Here is an 18,096-nt window from a genome sequence, read left to right on the forward strand (position 1 = left end):
CCAGTACCAGTGAGGAGAGATCTCCTCTCACAGGCCCGCGGCTCGATCTGGCATCCTCACCCGGAACTATGGTCCCTTCATGTCTGGGCCATCAACGGGTACATGTTGGACTCCCTAAAGGAGTATTAAACACGATCACGCAGGCTAGAGCTCCGTCTACAAGACGACTCTATTCTTCGAAATGGTCAGTGTTTTCGGGCTGGTGCACAGCCCGTGGTGTGTCACCCACAAACTGTGATGTGACGGAGGTGCTTTTCCTTCCTACAAGAGCTGTTGGATGGGGGCAGGGCCCCCTCCACGCTCAAAGTTTATGTGGCGGCTATAGCAGCGTTCTCAGAAACAACGCTTGGTCAGTCAATAGGAAGGAACGATTTAGTCATCCGCTTCCTTAGAGGAGCTAAGAGACTGAATCCTCCCAGACCTCCCTCAGTCCCCGTATGGGACCTTTCTACGGTTCTGGAAGCCATGAAAGGTGCGCCATTTGAGCCTTTGCAGTCAATCGATTTAAAACACCTGTCTTTCAAAACAGTGTTTTTGCTGGCTCTCGCTTCAGTGAAGCGCATAGGGGATCTGCACGCGCTCTCTGTGAGCGCGGCGTGCATGGAGTTTGGGCCCAATGACTCAAAAGTTATACTCAAACCTAAGCACGGTTATGTTCCAAAATCCCTCAACACACCGTTTAGGGCGCAGATTATCTCTCTGTCAGCCCTACCGGTCCCTGATGAGGAAAGAGACGCGAGCCTCCTTTGCCCAGTCAGGGCATTACGAGCTTATGTGTCTCGCTCGTCTGTTTTCAGACAGACGGAACAGCTCTTTGTTTCGTTTAGCGGACGTTCTAAGGGACTAGCCGCGTCGAAACAGAGCCTATCCAGATGGATAGTTGATGCTATAGCGCTGGCATACGCCTCCAAGGGCATGCAGTGCCCTTTGGGTGTCAGAGCGCATTCCACGAGAGGCATGGCCTCTTCGTGGGCCTGGTCAAGTGGGATTGCCTTGCAAGATATTTGTATGGCGGCAGGCTGGGCCTCCCCGTCTACATTTATAAGGTTTTATAACCTAGAGGTTCCCGCCCTGCAGGCCAGGCTGCTGTCGGTCTAAACTACCAGTATTATCTGACCTGATGCGTTCAGCTCAGAATGCTGCGTTTGCTGAGCACAGCTCGATGTTCGACAGTTTAAAGCTGGGCAAACTGTGTAAGACCCACATTTTTTCCCATCAGTTCAGGCCGTACCCCGCCCTGTCTGTATGATGAAATTCGCGTCCCTTCGACGCTACTTTATGTGGAAAAGTGAGGCTGCACCCCTCCTTCTTCCCGGACTCTCTGTGAGTTCACTGAGTGATTGTGCACTATATGTACCCCGGGCTTTCGCCCTTGGGTCTTTGGTGTCAGATCTCAGCATGCACGGCGTTTTACATTGGGTCCCCTAGCGTAAGATATCTTACGCAGTACGAGAGACCTCTCGTAAGAGAACGTACTCGGTTACTAACGTAACCTCGGTTCTCTCTAGAAGAGGGAACGAGTACTGCGTATCTTGCCGTGCATGCACACGCTCTGGTTGCTTCGATGATGAAAAACCAGATAATAGCTGCCTGCGAGCGATATTTATAGGCCTAGACCACGCCCATTTCGGCGGGACGTGACGCAGCGGGCGCGAAGTGCCCTGATTGGGTCTGGCGTCACGCCAGGCCTCGCTCGATAGGCTGCTGCAGTTGCCGCAGAGCAGCCAATAGGCGCGCGAGCTGTCTCGCCTATGTCTGCATTGCTGCTGCAACGCGTTTTGCATTATTACAAAATTAAGGATAATTTTTGGCTTCAATATCTCGCGGAAAAGGATTTTCCCCTAGCGTAAGATATCTTACGCAGTACTCGTTCCCTCTTCTAGAGAGAACCGAGGTTACGTTAGTAACCGAGTACGTTTTGCACCGACAGGTATCAAATCACTTTTTTCCAGAAAATCTCAGTTCATAATTTTACTTGCATTCGGTTGCGCTCATCTGTTTGCCCTCTGAGTAGCAATTCACACAAACACACAAATTCTGCTCACAATTGGGGAATAAAGACTTGATTGAACAAGATAAGGCCTTTTTAAGGTAATTTTTTATGGTGTATCCAAATAAATCCTCTCGCACAAGCAAATGCTGATGTTTTGGTGAGGAGTTTCTGGCTGACAAGGCAGTGAGAGCCTGTGACCCAGATTGAAGGATTCCAGTCCTGCTTTTCACCCCAGCTCTCCTGTCTATGGAGCCCGTGCCCTCTCATGGGCTGGTGTATGATGTCGCGCTAAGCACGAGAAGAATGTCATTGACGTCAGTGCAGTCTCTTTCAGAGAAAGTGGCACCCCAGCCCTGTGTACTTCACCACACATGTAGAAAGAGAGAGAGAGAGAAAGACACAGCCAGACAATGAATAAGATAATGTGTGCTTTGTTGAAGCAATGTACATGTGGCATTTGTTTTCATAGTAGTGTCAAGTAAGCAACATGTCTAGCATAGCTGCACTGACGTCTGTTTTGTCAGTCTTTTGTTATTTAGTTTCACTTATTTTTATGCCCTCATATGGTCATTCTTAACCTTTTCGAAAAGGCACATGCAGCAAACGTTTGCGAATTTCCATAAACTCCATAAACCATAAAAAGTGTCTGATATAAGATAGCACAAATTTTGCAGGTCATAAATGAGTGGAGTTGTTTCAGTGAACTTGAGATGCTGACCACAATTTCACTAGGAAATGATTTGCTATCTTTATAAACATAAATCACAAAACATCCTCTTTAAAAGCCAAAGCACAACCAGTCTTTCTCAAAGTGTCAGCTGTGAAGGACCCAAGCTCCTCAGCTCGGAAATCCCGTAAAGTTCATGCCGGGTTTTAGCTGTAGCCCTCTCTCTCCTGCATGCAGCAGCACTGGCAGGCTTCAGGCTTCTGTTTCAAGAGGAAGCTCGGCTCACGTTCGGCTAGCGACGCTCCACGGCTGCCCCGTGCTCATGCAGGGCATCCACCGCTCTGAGAAAAGAGGGCAGGCAGATGCGATCACCTTTGTTCTTTTGTGCGGCAGCTCAGCTTGAGGACTGGAGACAGGGACTAGTCACTCATCTGTTGGCGTCAACCCTCTGTATGCTTTGTATGCGTGTATGAGCGAGTGTACGTGTGTGTTATTGTTATGACACTATGCCTGTATGCTTTGTTATGGGCCGGATCACGTGCTCCTAAGGGCCACCGCACACTACTCAGCTTCTTGGATGCAGACCGGCATCTGTCACGCAGAGATGGGCCTGCCCACAGTAATGACATTCTCTCTGTCCCGAGATGAGAGCTTTCACTCCGGGCTTCTCGAACATTTAGGACCATAGATTCTGCAGTCGAGCGCGTGTTGTCGTTTTGTTTGTGAGCAGTGTGAGAGTGTTGATTTGTGTGGCCCCTTTGTATGTTTTCTTAAGGGATTTAGTGTTCCCCGCTTCTCACGAGATCTGACTCCCACTCCTCGTGCCTCGTCGGATTACAGCTCCGCTGTTTTTGGAAACCTTGTTTTTTGGCTCGATTTGGAGCCCCATCATTCACTGTGGAGGGCTTCAGCACAGCATGAAGAATCACCCATGCGTTCTGTCGGGATATCCCAACATGGCGGTCTTCAGCAGTTTGGGCCCTCTGCTGGGAGCCTCAACTAGACACCTAAAGCATCTGAGATCTGACTCCTTGCCTCCTTCTCTTCCTCCAGAGGAGGCCTACCAGAAGCTGGCCACAGAGACCCTGGAGGAGCTGGACTGGTGCCTCGACCAGCTCGAGACCCTACAGACCAGGCATTCGGTCAGCGAGATGGCATCCAACAAGGTAAAAAAGCTCTAGGTGTCTTTATCTGCGCTTTTGCTTGTTTAGGATTCCCTGGGATGGTTCTGCAAGTTGATGAAGTGCAATTATTAACATCTCAGGTGTTCATATTCCACTCACAATCACAATTAGGGCTTGTGTTGTAGATTTATAACTTTTTTTATTATACATATTTTTTTTTTGTGATTTTTATTTGATTTTTTTGTGATTTTTTTTTATTTTAACAGTTTTCGGCTTTGAATAATTTTCACTTGTGCACAATATTTTATTGTGCTATAATGCCTCAAGATCAAATTACTATTTTAAGACTTGTTTATGTTATCACAAATGTTTGTTGTTGTTTGTTGAATCCCAGTAGACCTGAACACCAGTAAACAAATACGCATAACATCTGACTTGTGTTTGTAGCCTTAGATGTCAGTGTTGTGCATTGGTTCAAACATGAGCAGCAGATGATTAATATTCTAAAATGGCAATCAGATCATGTAATAAACAACTAAAGCGTTTAGTTGTTTTGAAGTGAAGTTGATTTCAGATCAGTTGGTGTCTTTTAACCAGTGCACTGTTTGCAATAACAGCAGCAGAATCGTCATTCAGGCTGCACTGAGCATGCCCACAGTCTCCAGCAAGGCCCTAGTACACATACAGCATGCTAATCAGCCTGTAGTGTGTATCTATTCTCGTCCAGTCCATTTGGCCACAGCACCTCTTAAAATAACAAAATACGAGATGCTTCTCATATTGCTTACGCAACCATTCTAAAGGTCCAACAGAGGTGACCAGACATAAGTAACAGAAGAGTCTAATACTCACATTTTCATGTCTCACTTGAACGAACCCCCCCACCCCCCCCCCCATTTCCCAGTATCCATGGAAACGCACAAGGCCTGTCAGTTTGCTTTGTTGCTTTAGCTCAATAGCTATAGTGGCGTATCCTGTATAAAACTGCCTCCCAGTCACCACGCAAGTGTTATATCCTATCCGACTGATATAAATAACACTGTTTTCATGCTGTTTTAGAACAGAAATAGCTACTGCTAATCTGTTATGAAAAAACTAATTTTTTATGTAGTACCTATATTTTGTGTGTAGGTTGTGTATAGATGTCCAGCTGCCATTGTTTTCATGATTTATTAGCTGTCAGAATGTTCATATTGGCCCAGTTGCTTGAATACATCTTCCTTTTCAGTTGCTGAAATCATTCAATCTATTTCACCATAAGAATTCAATCTAGATATGTTTTATAACTCTAACATTATAACTCTAAAATGTAATTATTATATGTGGGGATTACTCTGTAAGATAGTGTTTCAATCAGAACTACACTTTGGTTTTGATCAAGCAGTGATCTGGGTAGCAAATTAGGCCAGATACATCATTTATGTATGTGTATTTTAAGGCTAAATATGGATGATTTTCGAGAGACTCAAACATTAGCATGCATTAACATGCACGTGACCTTATACTGACAACAAACAATAATTTTAATACTATATTATCATTAATACTATACCATAATTATAACAAAATATTATTTTATAATTGGTATTTTTTTAATATCTTTACTGTATATTTTATGTTCTTTATTTATATATTACTTATATATATTATTATTATTATTTATTTATTTATTTTGTTAATAGTATGTTTATATTAACATGCTATTATATTAACTATATATTGCTACAACCAAGTTTTTTATAGCTTTTTATGTCAACATTTTATGTTTTTATATATATATATATATATATATATATATATATTTTTTTTTTAATTGAATTGTTTTTTATTTCATGCAACTTTTTTTTTTTTTGTTAGTTCAGATATCATTATTAATAGTCACTCTTTTTGAATCATTAGTCAATAAGTTGTTTAACTTATTTTCAAGGTAGTGGGCATGATTTTGTGTTTTAAGTCATCTTACTGTTCATTTTTATTAATTTCAACTTCATTCGATCCGCTGATGTGGATGATGGACATTGTCACTTTAGAAAAAAGTACAGTTTATATAGTAGATGATCTGGTATTTAGTCATTTTATTTTGTTTAATTTTTCTATTGATGATTATTTGCTTATCTGATTTGCATCTTTGAATCTGAGATTTGCATCTTTTTTAAAGCTGTATACAGTGTTACGGATATTGGAAAAAGTCCATATCTTGATACACCATAGTGATGCATCAAAGAAAGCTTAATGGCTTTGTTCAGTTTAGTCTGCTGCAGTGGTAATGTGCAATTCATATTAGAATAAGGATTATGTTATTTGGACCTATTATATCATATTTTATAGATGTCAAAGCCCCCTGCAAGTTCAGAAGAAATAATGAATGAATGTTGCTTTTGATCTACAAGGCGTATTATTAAACTAGGGGGACGTATCCAGGAACAAAGAATTATTTAGGCCTGTCCCAGAAAACACATTTTCAAGAAATCACAGCTACAAATTGTGTGATATCTTCCCATTTTAGCTCGGAGACGTGTTTTAACACCCTCTAGATGTTCCAACAATAGAAACACAGTCACCTCTATCCGTACAGACCCTCAACAGCCTATTACCGTCGGCTCATCTGCTCCAGTAAAGCTGCAAATTACTCGGCATCCCACTAGTGGTACACAGGGACCAGAAGTGTGAAATAATCCCTGACCATGTTCTGTCAGCTCCACTGCCTCAGCTCTTTATTTGCTGCCGTGCTGTACGGTCTTCTGCCACCAGCTCTGTCCAGCTCAGTTTAAAGACAGGTTTTGCTACAATACCTCAGTGACATTTCTAAAAATGTACATGGTCTACAGGTACATTTTTAGTCACTTGCTCTCAGGGCACAGTGTGTTTTGTGGATAGTTGGCCATTGGAAGTCTGTAATTCAGTTATCGTACATTTGGACAAATAATTCAGTCCTCGGTCATGCATTTGTTATATTGTGAATTAATTAATTAATTATATAATTGTGTGTGTGTGTGTGTGTGTGTGTGTGTGTGTGTGTGTGTGTGTGTGTGTGTATATATATATATATATATATATATATAAATGAAGAGTTCAGATGCAAAAGCCTCTAAAGGCCATCTCTCAAACACATCTTCTAGAATGATCATTTGTATAAAGCTCGTATATTTAATTTGCATCACCATTTAAGTGAAATTACTGAACTTAAATATACGGGCTTGATAAAAATGATCATTCTAGAAGAAAATTTCAGATGGCACTTAGAGGCTTTTGCATCTGAACTCTTCATATATATATATATATATATATGTAATTCATTTAAAATGTATATTCTTTTATATTTAATATATGTATTAATTAATGTACAAGTGTACAAAATCTGTCATTTTTGTGATCATGGCATAGAGCAGGGCAGTAAAAAGTCTGGGCCAGCCTTTTTTTTTCTTCCAGTTACAAGTCAGTAAGAGAATAAAATGGCACATTTCCCAGCACACTTTTTGCTTTGTTCAAGGGCTCATTACCAATTTACCAGGACAAATATATAACGGCGTCATCAGTTTATTTTGTTCTTGTTCATATCCCATATGGTCTCCATTGACTCCCCTTTGTGGATTTATGTGAATGAACTTTACTGAATATTTTATGAGTCTGGTTAACACAATGTTCGCTTCCAAACATCACGTCATGTCATGAAGATTACCTCACCAATCCACACATACACGCGCATCTGTCCGCACACACATGCACATAGTGGAACATGACGTGAATACGCATTAATACAAACCACACATAATGACTGTGTGCCCTTTTGGGGAGCTATCTGCTGTATCAGAGCTCGTGTACAAAAAACACATCCTCCAACTGAGCTGTAGACATCCAGAGGGTGAAGTGGGAGGGGTCCCGGGGAGCGAAGCACTCCCAGAGGATTTACATGCCAGCTCAGCTCGGCCAATCGGCTGCAGCGATGAGCTCATTCTAATCCGGAGATGCCTGATTGGTAGTGCTGCACTCAGAAACACTCTCACCTGAGTGATTGTGTGAAACGCAGCCTTATTTGGAAGCTGTTAACTGGGCATATTTTCCTTCCAAGGCGTAGGCATTTTTCAGTCTATTTAGTTTGAAGAGTGCACAACGTACAAGAAGAGAGAGATGCTATCAGACAAAGCCGTGGGTTCTTCACGCCCTCCTCTGTCGTAGATGGAATCTTGACAGGTTTCTTAACAATGGAAAACGCCGTCGTGAGGAATGCCCTGGAATTTCTGGACTTTTCGGATGGGGTTTAGCTTAATATCGCAATATTAGTTCAGGTGGATTAAAAAAAGAAATGGAGCTTTGAGACCATCTGCACTGAGCATTTTGTGTTTGTCTTCCCTATCAGCCAGTGTTTTCTAATCTCATCTGCTATCTGGACTTACTCATTCAAAATGCCTGAGGCAAATTATTTGCTGTCAGTTTCTTGGGGGTACATAAAGGTGAGTTAATTAATCATGAAATACTGTATTCTTATAATGGAATGGGGTTGGACAGGCTGCTATTGTTTATTATTGGTGTTCAGTATGTGGTTGCACAAAGAAAAAAGGCTGCATAAAGAACAGATTATGACAGGCAGATATTTAAATGAATTGATTTGTTAATTAATGGCATTTTTGTGTATGTGTACAATAGATATATTTATAATGCAGAATTCATCATAATTATAGTATGCAAAAGACTATTCTTTATTCTTTTGCTTCCCCATTTTCATCTAGGCTGTATCACTATTTAAACCCAAGCTACTATTAAAAGCACCAGCACAACATATGCTGTCGCTTATTTGTTTGCGCACATTAGCGAGTTCTTTTTCGAGCATGCAGCATTTTTTTTTTTCTTCAGTTTGTTCCTGCAAATCTTGTTAGAAATGTGGCGTCTATCTGGTGTGACCCAGCAGGTTGTTTTGACCTGACATTCTTAACAGTGTGAGAGGATGCATATGTTTTGGGTTGTTTGGAGGACTCAGCCTTGAAATCGTGGCGTATCTGCCGACTGATAGCGACACAGCTGACAAGGGAAAATCCATTAAATGATCGTAAAAAAAGAGGTAAAATGGTGACTTGTTCAGCAATGAATTTCAGAGGGGGTGTTTCAAACAATAGCACAAACATATTACACAACACCTCCACACAAGATATTTTTTACTTTGAGTGAAATAATTTTTTCCCGTTTTTTTCTTTTGCATAAAATAGGTCTAAATGGCAAAAAAAATATTCATTTTAATTGTTTATCTCTCAACAGTTCAAGAGGATGTTGAACAGAGAATTGACTCACCTCTCAGAGATGAGCCGATCTGGTAACCAGGTATCTGAGTTCATCTCCAGTACATTCTTAGGTGAGTGTCCCACAAATAAAAAATTAAAATCCAATATTGATGTTAACATTATGGTTCTACACTGATTGTAATGTGGGAACATACATTTTAAATGCACAATAGCGTTTTGACTGGAGGAGGGCAACTATTTGGATTTTTGGGGGTAACTCAGAGAACTAGGACAAATGAAGTGCTGATTATGAGCAAAAAAGCAGGCCAACAGCAGCTCTGTAGCCTGACGGCTGTGTAGCTGAATAATCAGGCCATAAGCAAGACCATTAAATGACCATAGCCCACCATTCATTCACAAAACTACAAATCAGTGGCTGTAATGACACATACTGTGCTTTTACCCATGAGCACCTCTGATTTCTAGAACCTTCTCTGAGCACTTTCTGTTTTTCTATAGACAAGCAACACGAGGTGGAAATGCCATCACCCCAGTCTCAAAAAGACAAGGAGAAGAAGAAAAGGCCGATGTCCCAGATTAGCGGTGTAAAAAAGCTAACGCACAGTTCCAGCCTTACCAACTCTAACATCCCCCGGTTTGGGGTTAAAACTGAAACAGAAGATGAGCTGGCCAAGGTAAGTAAATATGCACTACCATTCTAATATTTGGGGACAGTAAGATTTAAGTGAGTAATTAAGATTAAAATGAATACTTTTATTCAGCAAGAAAACATTAAATTGGTCAAAAGTGCCAGTAAAGACATTTATAATGTTACAAAAATTTGTATTTCAAATAAATGCTTTTATTTTGTATTCATCAAAGAATCCTGGAAAAAATGTCTCATGGTTTACACAAAATTATTAAGCAGCACAACTGTTGTCAATATTGATAATAATAAGAAATAAGATAATAATAAGAAAATAATGTTTCTTGAGCACCAAATCAGCATATTAGAATGATTTCTGAAGGATCATGTGACACTGAAGACTGGAGTAATGATGCTGAGAATTCAGCTTTGCCATCACAGGAATAAATGGCATTTTAAAACTCATTCAAAATAGAAAACAGATATTTTAGATTGTAATAATATTTTACAATATTTAGTTTTTTCTTGTATTTTTAAGAGACATCTTTCAAAAGCATAAAAAAATCGTACCGACCCCAAACTTTTGAACGGTAGTATGTATAATTAAAAGACTATAAGTAAGAGATTTACAGAAAACTGCAATATAGGACATCTAAATACATGTGTTTCCCTTTATGTCATTTCAGGAGCTGGAAGATGTAAATAAATGGGGCCTTAATGTCTTCAAAGTGGGAGAATTTTCTGGGAACAGACCTTTAACGGTTATGATGCACACAATATTCCAGGTACTTCTCTTTACAGTATTGTCTCACTCAAGCTCAAGTTTTCTTGTGTCTTTTTATAAGATGCTCCTGCTAACAAGGACAAACCATGTGGGTTGTTTTTCCGCTGTAGGAGAGGGACTTGTTAAAGACGTTTAAAATTCCCCTCGACACGTTTATCACTTATCTGATGACTTTAGAGGACCATTACCATGCTGACGTTGCCTATCACAACAACATCCACGCTGCTGATGTCACACAGTCCACTCACGTCCTGCTATCAACCCCTGCCCTTGAGGTACGATACGGCTGTCCCAGTATGCAGTGCTGCGAGAATGCCATTTCTTCTGATCGTTGAGTATTAAAGAAAGTGGATAATGATTTGAGATTTTAGAAAATCTGTCTGTTATTTTCAGGCTGTGTTTACAGACCTTGAAATTCTTGCTGCCATATTTGCCAGTGCGATACATGATGTCGACCATCCTGGCGTCTCCAACCAGTTCCTCATTAACACTAGTAAGTCTCTACCTCTCTACCAACATCAAACTATTATAAATGAAAAGTTGCCATACTAAGTGGACAGGGCAAAGTCTGCTCTACCAATCAAAATATTTGGAATAATTCCGATTTAAAAAAAAAAAACATTTCTTAACAACAATAAAAACAGTAATATTGTGAAATATTATTACAGTTTAAACAAAATTGACTATTTTAACATAATTTAAAATGTAGTTTATTCTGTGATGGCAAAGCCACATTTTCAGCAGCCATTACTTCAGGCTTCATTGTCACATGAAACATTTCTTACTATTGTCAATGTTGAAAAAACAGTTGTGCTGCCTAATATTTTTGTGGAAACAGTGATACAGTAAAATTTTTGAGTTAGTAAGATAAAAAAATAATAAATACTTTTATTCAGTTATGCATAAAATAAATCAAAAGCAACAGTAAAAACGTTAATAATGGTACAAAATATTTATATTTCAAATATTTCCACAAAGAATTAAGCAGCTAAAAGTTTAATAACAAGAACTTTATTAATAATTGAGTGCTGATAATAATTGAGCCCCAAATCATCATATTATAATGATTTCTCAAGGATCATGTGACATTGTAGACTGGAATAATGGCTGCTGAAAATTCAACTTTGCATCACAAAACATATTTCTAAATATTTCACAATATTACTGTTTTTACTGTATTTCTTAACAAATAAATTCAGCCTTGACGAGCATAAGAGACTTATTTAAAAAACAACAAAAATAGATAATTATTCAAAATGTTTGACCTGCAATGTACATACATCAAAAAAGCAAATCTTTTTCCTGTTGTATCAGTAAAGCAACATCACGTTGCTTCCAAAAGCTCTTCCTAGAATTTATGTTTGTGCAATGTTTTTCACAGCTGTCAGAACCACTTTTAGCTTAATCACGTTGTTCAAAGTAGCGGACTCACTCAAAGACGAATCAATACGTGTTTAAGCTGTTGTCACGTGCGGCAAACGGTCAATCGGGCGATTTTCACATGCTATCGATGCATGTGTTAGGTGGGCTACATGTGTCTGTGATTCACAAAGCTCACGTGTCCCACCCACACAGCCAGTAAAATCCCCTCAATGACTAATAGAGGGGCCAGTGGGGTTTGTCACAACTTGAACACAAGAGGAGGGATGCAGGTTGTTCCACACCTTCATGCTGCTGTTTTTAATCCGTGGAGTACTAAATGAGACATTTTGATGAACCTTTGCGCTGTTCTGAAAGGTCAAGCTCCCAAAAAATAAAGCCCCATGAAAGTTTCATGAAAATGGTTCATATGACTTCATAAGTCATAAGACTTCTGAAATCATACAGTAGCTTTGTGTAAAACTGAAAATTTAGGTTACTACTCATAGGGAGTCCACATAGAAATACAAATAAAAGAGCTGATGAAATCTAGTTAGTACAGTATATAGTTAATCGTGCTTCCTCTTTTCTCCTCACTTTCAATCTCTTCTTTCAGACTCTGAGCTGGCCCTCATGTACAATGATTCGTCTGTGTTGGAGAATCATCACCTGGCTGTAGGCTTTAAACTGCTGCAGGAAGAGAACTGTGACATCTTCCAGAACCTGACCAAGAAACAGAGACAGTCACTCCGCAAGATGGTCATTGACATTGTGAGTCATGATGTATCAATTATGTATCATTGGTCTATATGTTAGCTGTCCTTCATCACACTCGACTGTTTTTGCAGCTTAATTTCACTGATAATTGTAATATGGAACTAAATGTTCATTTTACAGATGTGAAAATAATGGTAAATTCATTTAAGGGCCAATAAATAACCCTTTTTCTCTCCAGCCAAAATGGATGACCATTCATCTTCTTTTTTTTTTTTTTTTTGCAGGTTCTGGCCACAGACATGTCTAAGCACATGAATTTATTGGCGGATCTGAAAACCATGGTGGAGACCAAAAAGGTGACCAGTTCAGGGGTATTACTGCTGGACAACTACTCTGACAGGATACAGGTTCGTCCTTAATGCTCATATTGCATTTTAGATATCACAGAAAATTTTGAAAATCTGTGTAAAAGGATTTAATTTAATTCCATTTTTTTTTACATTTTATTGATTATGTAATTATATAGTAAAATATATAAATTAATGTGTTTATAAAAACATATATATACATACATGCATACACTCACCGGACACTTTATTAGGTACACCTTGAGTATAGTGAACTCATGTTCATGTTCAAGAAACCAGTTTGAGATGATTTGAGCTTTGTGACATGTACACTGTGGTGATAAAGGGATGGACATGGTCCGCTATGCTCAAATTGGTACTAAAGGGCCCAGAGTGTGACAAGAAAATATTCCCCACACCATTACACCACCAGCAGCCTGAACTGTTGACATAAGACAGGATGGATCATGCTTTCATGTTTATGGCAAATTCTGACCCTGCCATCTGAATGTCGCAGCAGAAATTGCGACTCATCAAACCAGGCAACGTTTTTCCAATCTTCTGTTGTCCAATTTTGGTGAGGCCGTGCAAATTGTAGCCTCAGTTTCCTGTTCTTAGTTGAAAGGAGTGGCACCTGGTGTGTCTTCTGCTGCTGTTTCACTCGAACTGCCGCTCACTGGATATTTTTCTGACCATTCTCTGTAAACCCTAGAGTTGGTTGTGTGTGAAAATCCCAGTAGATCAGCAGTTTCTGAAATACTCAGATCAACCCGTCTGGCACCAACAACCATGCCACGTTCAAAGTCACTTAAATCACCTTTCTTCCCCATTCTGATGCTCAGTTTGAACTTCAGCAGATCATCTTGACCACGTCTACATGTCTAAATGCATTGAGTTGCTGCCATGTGATTGGCTGATTAGATATTTGGGTTAACGAGCAGTTGAACAGGTGTACCTATTAAATTGGCCGATGAGTGAGTGTGTATATATATGTGTATGGAGATATATATATATATATAGTAATAGAAAATACAGTAAAATATAGTAATAGAATTATATAAAGAATAATTGCTACAACTTTTTATGTGGCTACATGGGTTGGTTGAGAGTCTGGGTCTATAAAGGTTAACAACCTCTGCTCTGAAGTATTCAACACCCGAATCTGAATATGATAATACACTTATGAATGTGCAAATGAATGTAAATATTAATATGTATGCATAACTGGCTGATCTCAGGTCTTGCAGAACATGGTGCACTGTGCAGACCTCAGTAACCCCACCAAGCCTCTGCAGTTGTACAAGCAGTGGACGGACCGCATCATGGAAGAGTTCTTCAGCCAGGGGGACAGAGAGCGTGAGCGCGGCATGGAGATCAGCCCCATGTGTGACAAGCACAACGCTTCAGTCGAGAAGTCACAGGTAAGGCAGCTCAGGGTGGATAAAGGAGGAATAAAATAAAGAAACACTGAATATATATCAAGCTTTTTATATATATAGTGATTTAATAATTCATGCATAAAATGGTTAACATGTTGATGATGTACACTAGAAATCAAATTTTTATGTTTTTCTTTTTTTTTTTTTTTTTCTGTTCACCAAGACTTCATTTTTTAGCAATAATACAGTAAAACATAATACTGTGAAATATTATTACAATTTAAAATAACTGTTTTCTATTTGAATATATTTTAAAATGTAGTTTATTCTTGTGATGCGAAGCTTTATTTTCAGCATCATTCCTCCATTCTTCAGTGTCACATGATCCTTCAGAAATAATTCTAATATGCTGATTTGTTGCTCAAGAATCATTGCTCATTATTATCAATGTTGAAATATTTTGCTTAATATTTTTTGGGAAACTGTGATAACTTTTTTACAGGACTCTTTGATTAATAAACAGTTCGAAATAACAGCATTAATTTGAAATATAAATCTTTTTTAACACTGTAAATGTCTTTACTGTCACTTTGATCAATTTAATGTCCTTGCTGAATAAAAGTATTAATATTTTTTTTATAATTTTTTTTTATCGAACTGACTTAAAACTTTCGACTGGAAGTGTATATGCCAACTATTTTATAAATCATTTCAAATAGCACAATAGATCTCAAAATAAAAAATAAAAAAACATATATTGTGTGTTCTGATAAATATGCATCTTTCAAAAACTTTCAAAATCTTTTTCTTCTAGGTGGGCTTCATCGATTACATCGTGCACCCACTGTGGGAGACGTGGGCCGACCTCGTGCATCCAGACGCCCAGGACATCCTGGACACGCTGGAGGACAACAGGGAGTGGTACCAGGGCACCATCCCACAGAGCCCTTCTCCAGCACTGGACACCTGCAGCGAGGGCAGGCGCGCCGCCGGACAGGAGAAGTTCCAGTTTGAACTGACTCTTGAGGAGGACGGAGAATCCGACACCGAGAAGGACAGCGGCAGCCCTCCTGATGAAGAGGAGGAGGAGGAGGAGGAGGAGGAGGAAGAAGAGGAGGAAAACAGCTGCAGTGACTCTAAAACCCTTTGCACACAGGACTCCGAATGTACAGAGATCCCCCTGGACGAGCAGGTGGGGGACGGACAGGAGGACGAGGAGGACGAACACGAGGAGGAACGGGAATTATCAGAACCCTGTGTTTTAGAGGAGGAGGAGGAGGAAGAGGATGAGGAAGAAGAGGACACTGCCAACACATAACACAGTATGAAACGGCACCTGAACTTTTTTATATTAGATGAGAAACACTTATTTATGGTTAAGACATTAGTTTTTTCATTGTCTATTTTGCATATCAGAAGTGCTTTTTAATGTCCGCCTTTAACATGTTTTTCTTTTTCATTCCTCACTCTTTTTTTTTTGTTTCAACCATTTTACACTCAGGAATATCTTTTCCACTCCCACCTGCCATTCATACAAACAAAAGAAAGGTTATAAAGCTTGTCTTTTATTCCCAATTTCGAGGTACTTTTTTTCTTCTTTTTTTTTTTCTTTTTTTTTTTAACTGAAGCAGTATTCTAGAAACATTGAACTTAGAAAGCAGCTGTTTTTCACCAACAAGACACTATTTTTTCCTGCAATTCGAAGTATTTTAGCAGACAAATGCTTTGAACTTCACGTCTTCCTGATGCCTTGAATGTGTTATTAATCTGAATTCAGTTGGCTGTTGTTTTTGTGTATCAAGCATTATTTGTTTTTGTGTATCAAGCATTATTTGAAGTGAACAGATATGGTACCAAAGTGAAAAAAAACAAAGTGAATTTAAATGACCATATTTGGGGTAAATATGCAAATGTGGCAGAAATGTGGCACATCTTTTTTTCCCGACCTTTATTTGTTGCTCCCAATTCAGATCTGAAAATAATTTATTTAAATGAATGCATGAATTCAAACATATCTCCTCAGTTTGATAATACATGGTCATATTTCAACTTAAAAATGCCCCCAAGAACAAAATCTAATAATTCTGTTATAAAACAATAGCTTGATTAAGCCTTAAATGTTTTTGGTGCCAACCAAAAATTTACAAAAACATGCTAATAATGGAGTCAAATTAATCCTGGGTATCACTTCATGCATTAACAATAAGATTTTGTATTGTAATTAAATAATAATGATAATAGCAATTATTATTATTATTATTATTATTATTGGCCTGCTCAAAAATAGCTGTTTGGTGCCATATGTCTCTGGCCAGTTAAACATAAAACAACTGACATTAATGATGAAGCTCAATGTTCTGGTTTCTGTTGTCACATGATCACAGGACAATCAGCTTTAGTGCAAAGCACATTGTACGTTTTCATGTCATTTTGTTGATTGTATTTATTTTGGTCATTTTTGACATCGCCAAACATTTCCAGTGGTAATGGTTTTAATTGCTGCTTTACTCATCTCTGTCAAGTGTCCTACTGTATCCTCTTCTTTTTGTTATTTTCATACTAGTATTATTTATTAATGCTCTTTGATGTGCTTCTAGCATATTAAATCATTTTAATCAAACTGTAGCATCAGCAAGGCAGGCTTATCAGTCAGTTCTCCTAAATACATTGTTTTAATTATACATATGCAGTAAATATATCTAATCAAATGTTATGTATGATATTGAAGCCTTTTGAAGCTAGCCCTTTTTCATTGCTTTATTTAAAACTCATTCTGTTGCCAAGTTTTTTTTAAATGAGTAGTAGTTCATATTTTTTTAATTGTCTCCATTCACTACATTGTTTCTCATTTCTATCTGTTTACATACATGTATTTATTGTGCTGTACAGTACATATTGTCACTCTTATTATGTTGTAAATGATTATATCATCCCTTTTGGTGATGGTGTTGTATTATGGAACTCTTACTGAGAGAATGTTTGTTATTCTTAGTATGTAATGATCCCATTGATATGTGTCTCTAGAGAGATTGCGTAGAGAAAGGGGAAAGCCAAATTATAGTCATTACTGTGTTTATTTTACATTCTTTCTTTTTAAAAGAAAGTGGTTCTGTGGCCTGAGGGTTGTGCCTTACAGATAGCTCTTTAGTTTTTATCCTCTTGCTGCACTAAAGAAACTACTGGCTGGAAACTGACCTAGATGTGTTTGTTGTGTTCCTCCTGTTTATGTGGCATAAATGCTCCAAGGAAAGAAAGAAAGAAAAAATAAATAGACAAAAGTCAGACCTCACTGGGCAGGGTAAAAGCAGGCCAGTGTGGTGGGTTTGGATTTGCGACCAACTGTAAGTCCGTCATATTTCCGTCTATGCTGTGTTCGTCTGACTGAAACATTGAAAACCATTTGCGTTTCATGCAATATGAGAGAGAACATCTTTCTGTTGGGGGATAACAGGGCATTTTGATTTCCAGATCCAGATAGGGGTTGAAGCATCCTTCACAAAAAACCCAAACGCTCAATTTGGGACTCATTTTGACACATATACTGTAGATTCTTAATGACCCTGAATGGATGGGAATCAGTGTGTCCTCGTCTCTTTTTAAATCATGACAGAAATACACAAACAGAATTTGACAAATGATATTTAGGGATAACTTTTTTTTTATTTTTTTTTATGTGAATTGAACGAGAGAATTGTCTGGAGGTTTCACAAGACTGTGTAGTTGTTTATTGGACTCCTTGTTTATTGCAGTCTATTGGATAGAACTGTAGAAATAAAATTTACGTACGAAAACTGGTAAAATCCAATAAAAATGTTTTTATATGCACCAAAATAAAAGCATGGGTTGACTCTATGATGATGTCTCTTG

At 38.6% G+C, this 18,096-nt stretch overlaps 1 protein-coding gene across 6 annotated transcripts in view; it reads left to right on the forward strand.

Annotated features, from left to right (window-relative positions):
• The window catches only part of pde4d (phosphodiesterase 4D, cAMP-specific), a 145,727-nt gene extending 127,646 nt beyond the window's left edge, over positions 1–18,081 (forward strand). For 5 of the 6 annotated variants that reach the window (XM_082188277.1, XM_082188278.1, XM_082188279.1 and 2 more), the window contains 10 exons: positions 3,714–3,826; positions 9,035–9,128; positions 9,517–9,692; positions 10,330–10,428; positions 10,538–10,702; positions 10,821–10,920; positions 12,403–12,557; positions 12,788–12,910; positions 14,089–14,271; positions 15,044–18,081. In XM_082188277.1, the coding sequence (XP_082044403.1) occupies positions 3,714–3,826; positions 9,035–9,128; positions 9,517–9,692; positions 10,330–10,428; positions 10,538–10,702; positions 10,821–10,920; positions 12,403–12,557; positions 12,788–12,910; positions 14,089–14,271; positions 15,044–15,547 (1,712 nt within the window). In that variant the 3' untranslated portion in view covers positions 15,548–18,081. Of the gene's footprint in view, positions 1–1,930; positions 3,827–9,034; positions 9,129–9,516; positions 9,693–10,329; positions 10,429–10,537; positions 10,703–10,820; positions 10,921–12,402; positions 12,558–12,787; positions 12,911–14,088; positions 14,272–15,043 lie in introns of all 6 variants that reach the window. The other variant, XM_082188282.1, reaches the window with a different exon arrangement.
• Positions 18,082–18,096: the final 15 nt, after the last annotated feature.

The sequence above is a fragment of the Leuciscus leuciscus genome, assembly GCF_965113295.1.
Source record: "Leuciscus leuciscus genome assembly, chromosome: 13".
Classification (NCBI taxonomy): Eukaryota; Metazoa; Chordata; class Actinopteri; order Cypriniformes; family Leuciscidae; genus Leuciscus; species Leuciscus leuciscus.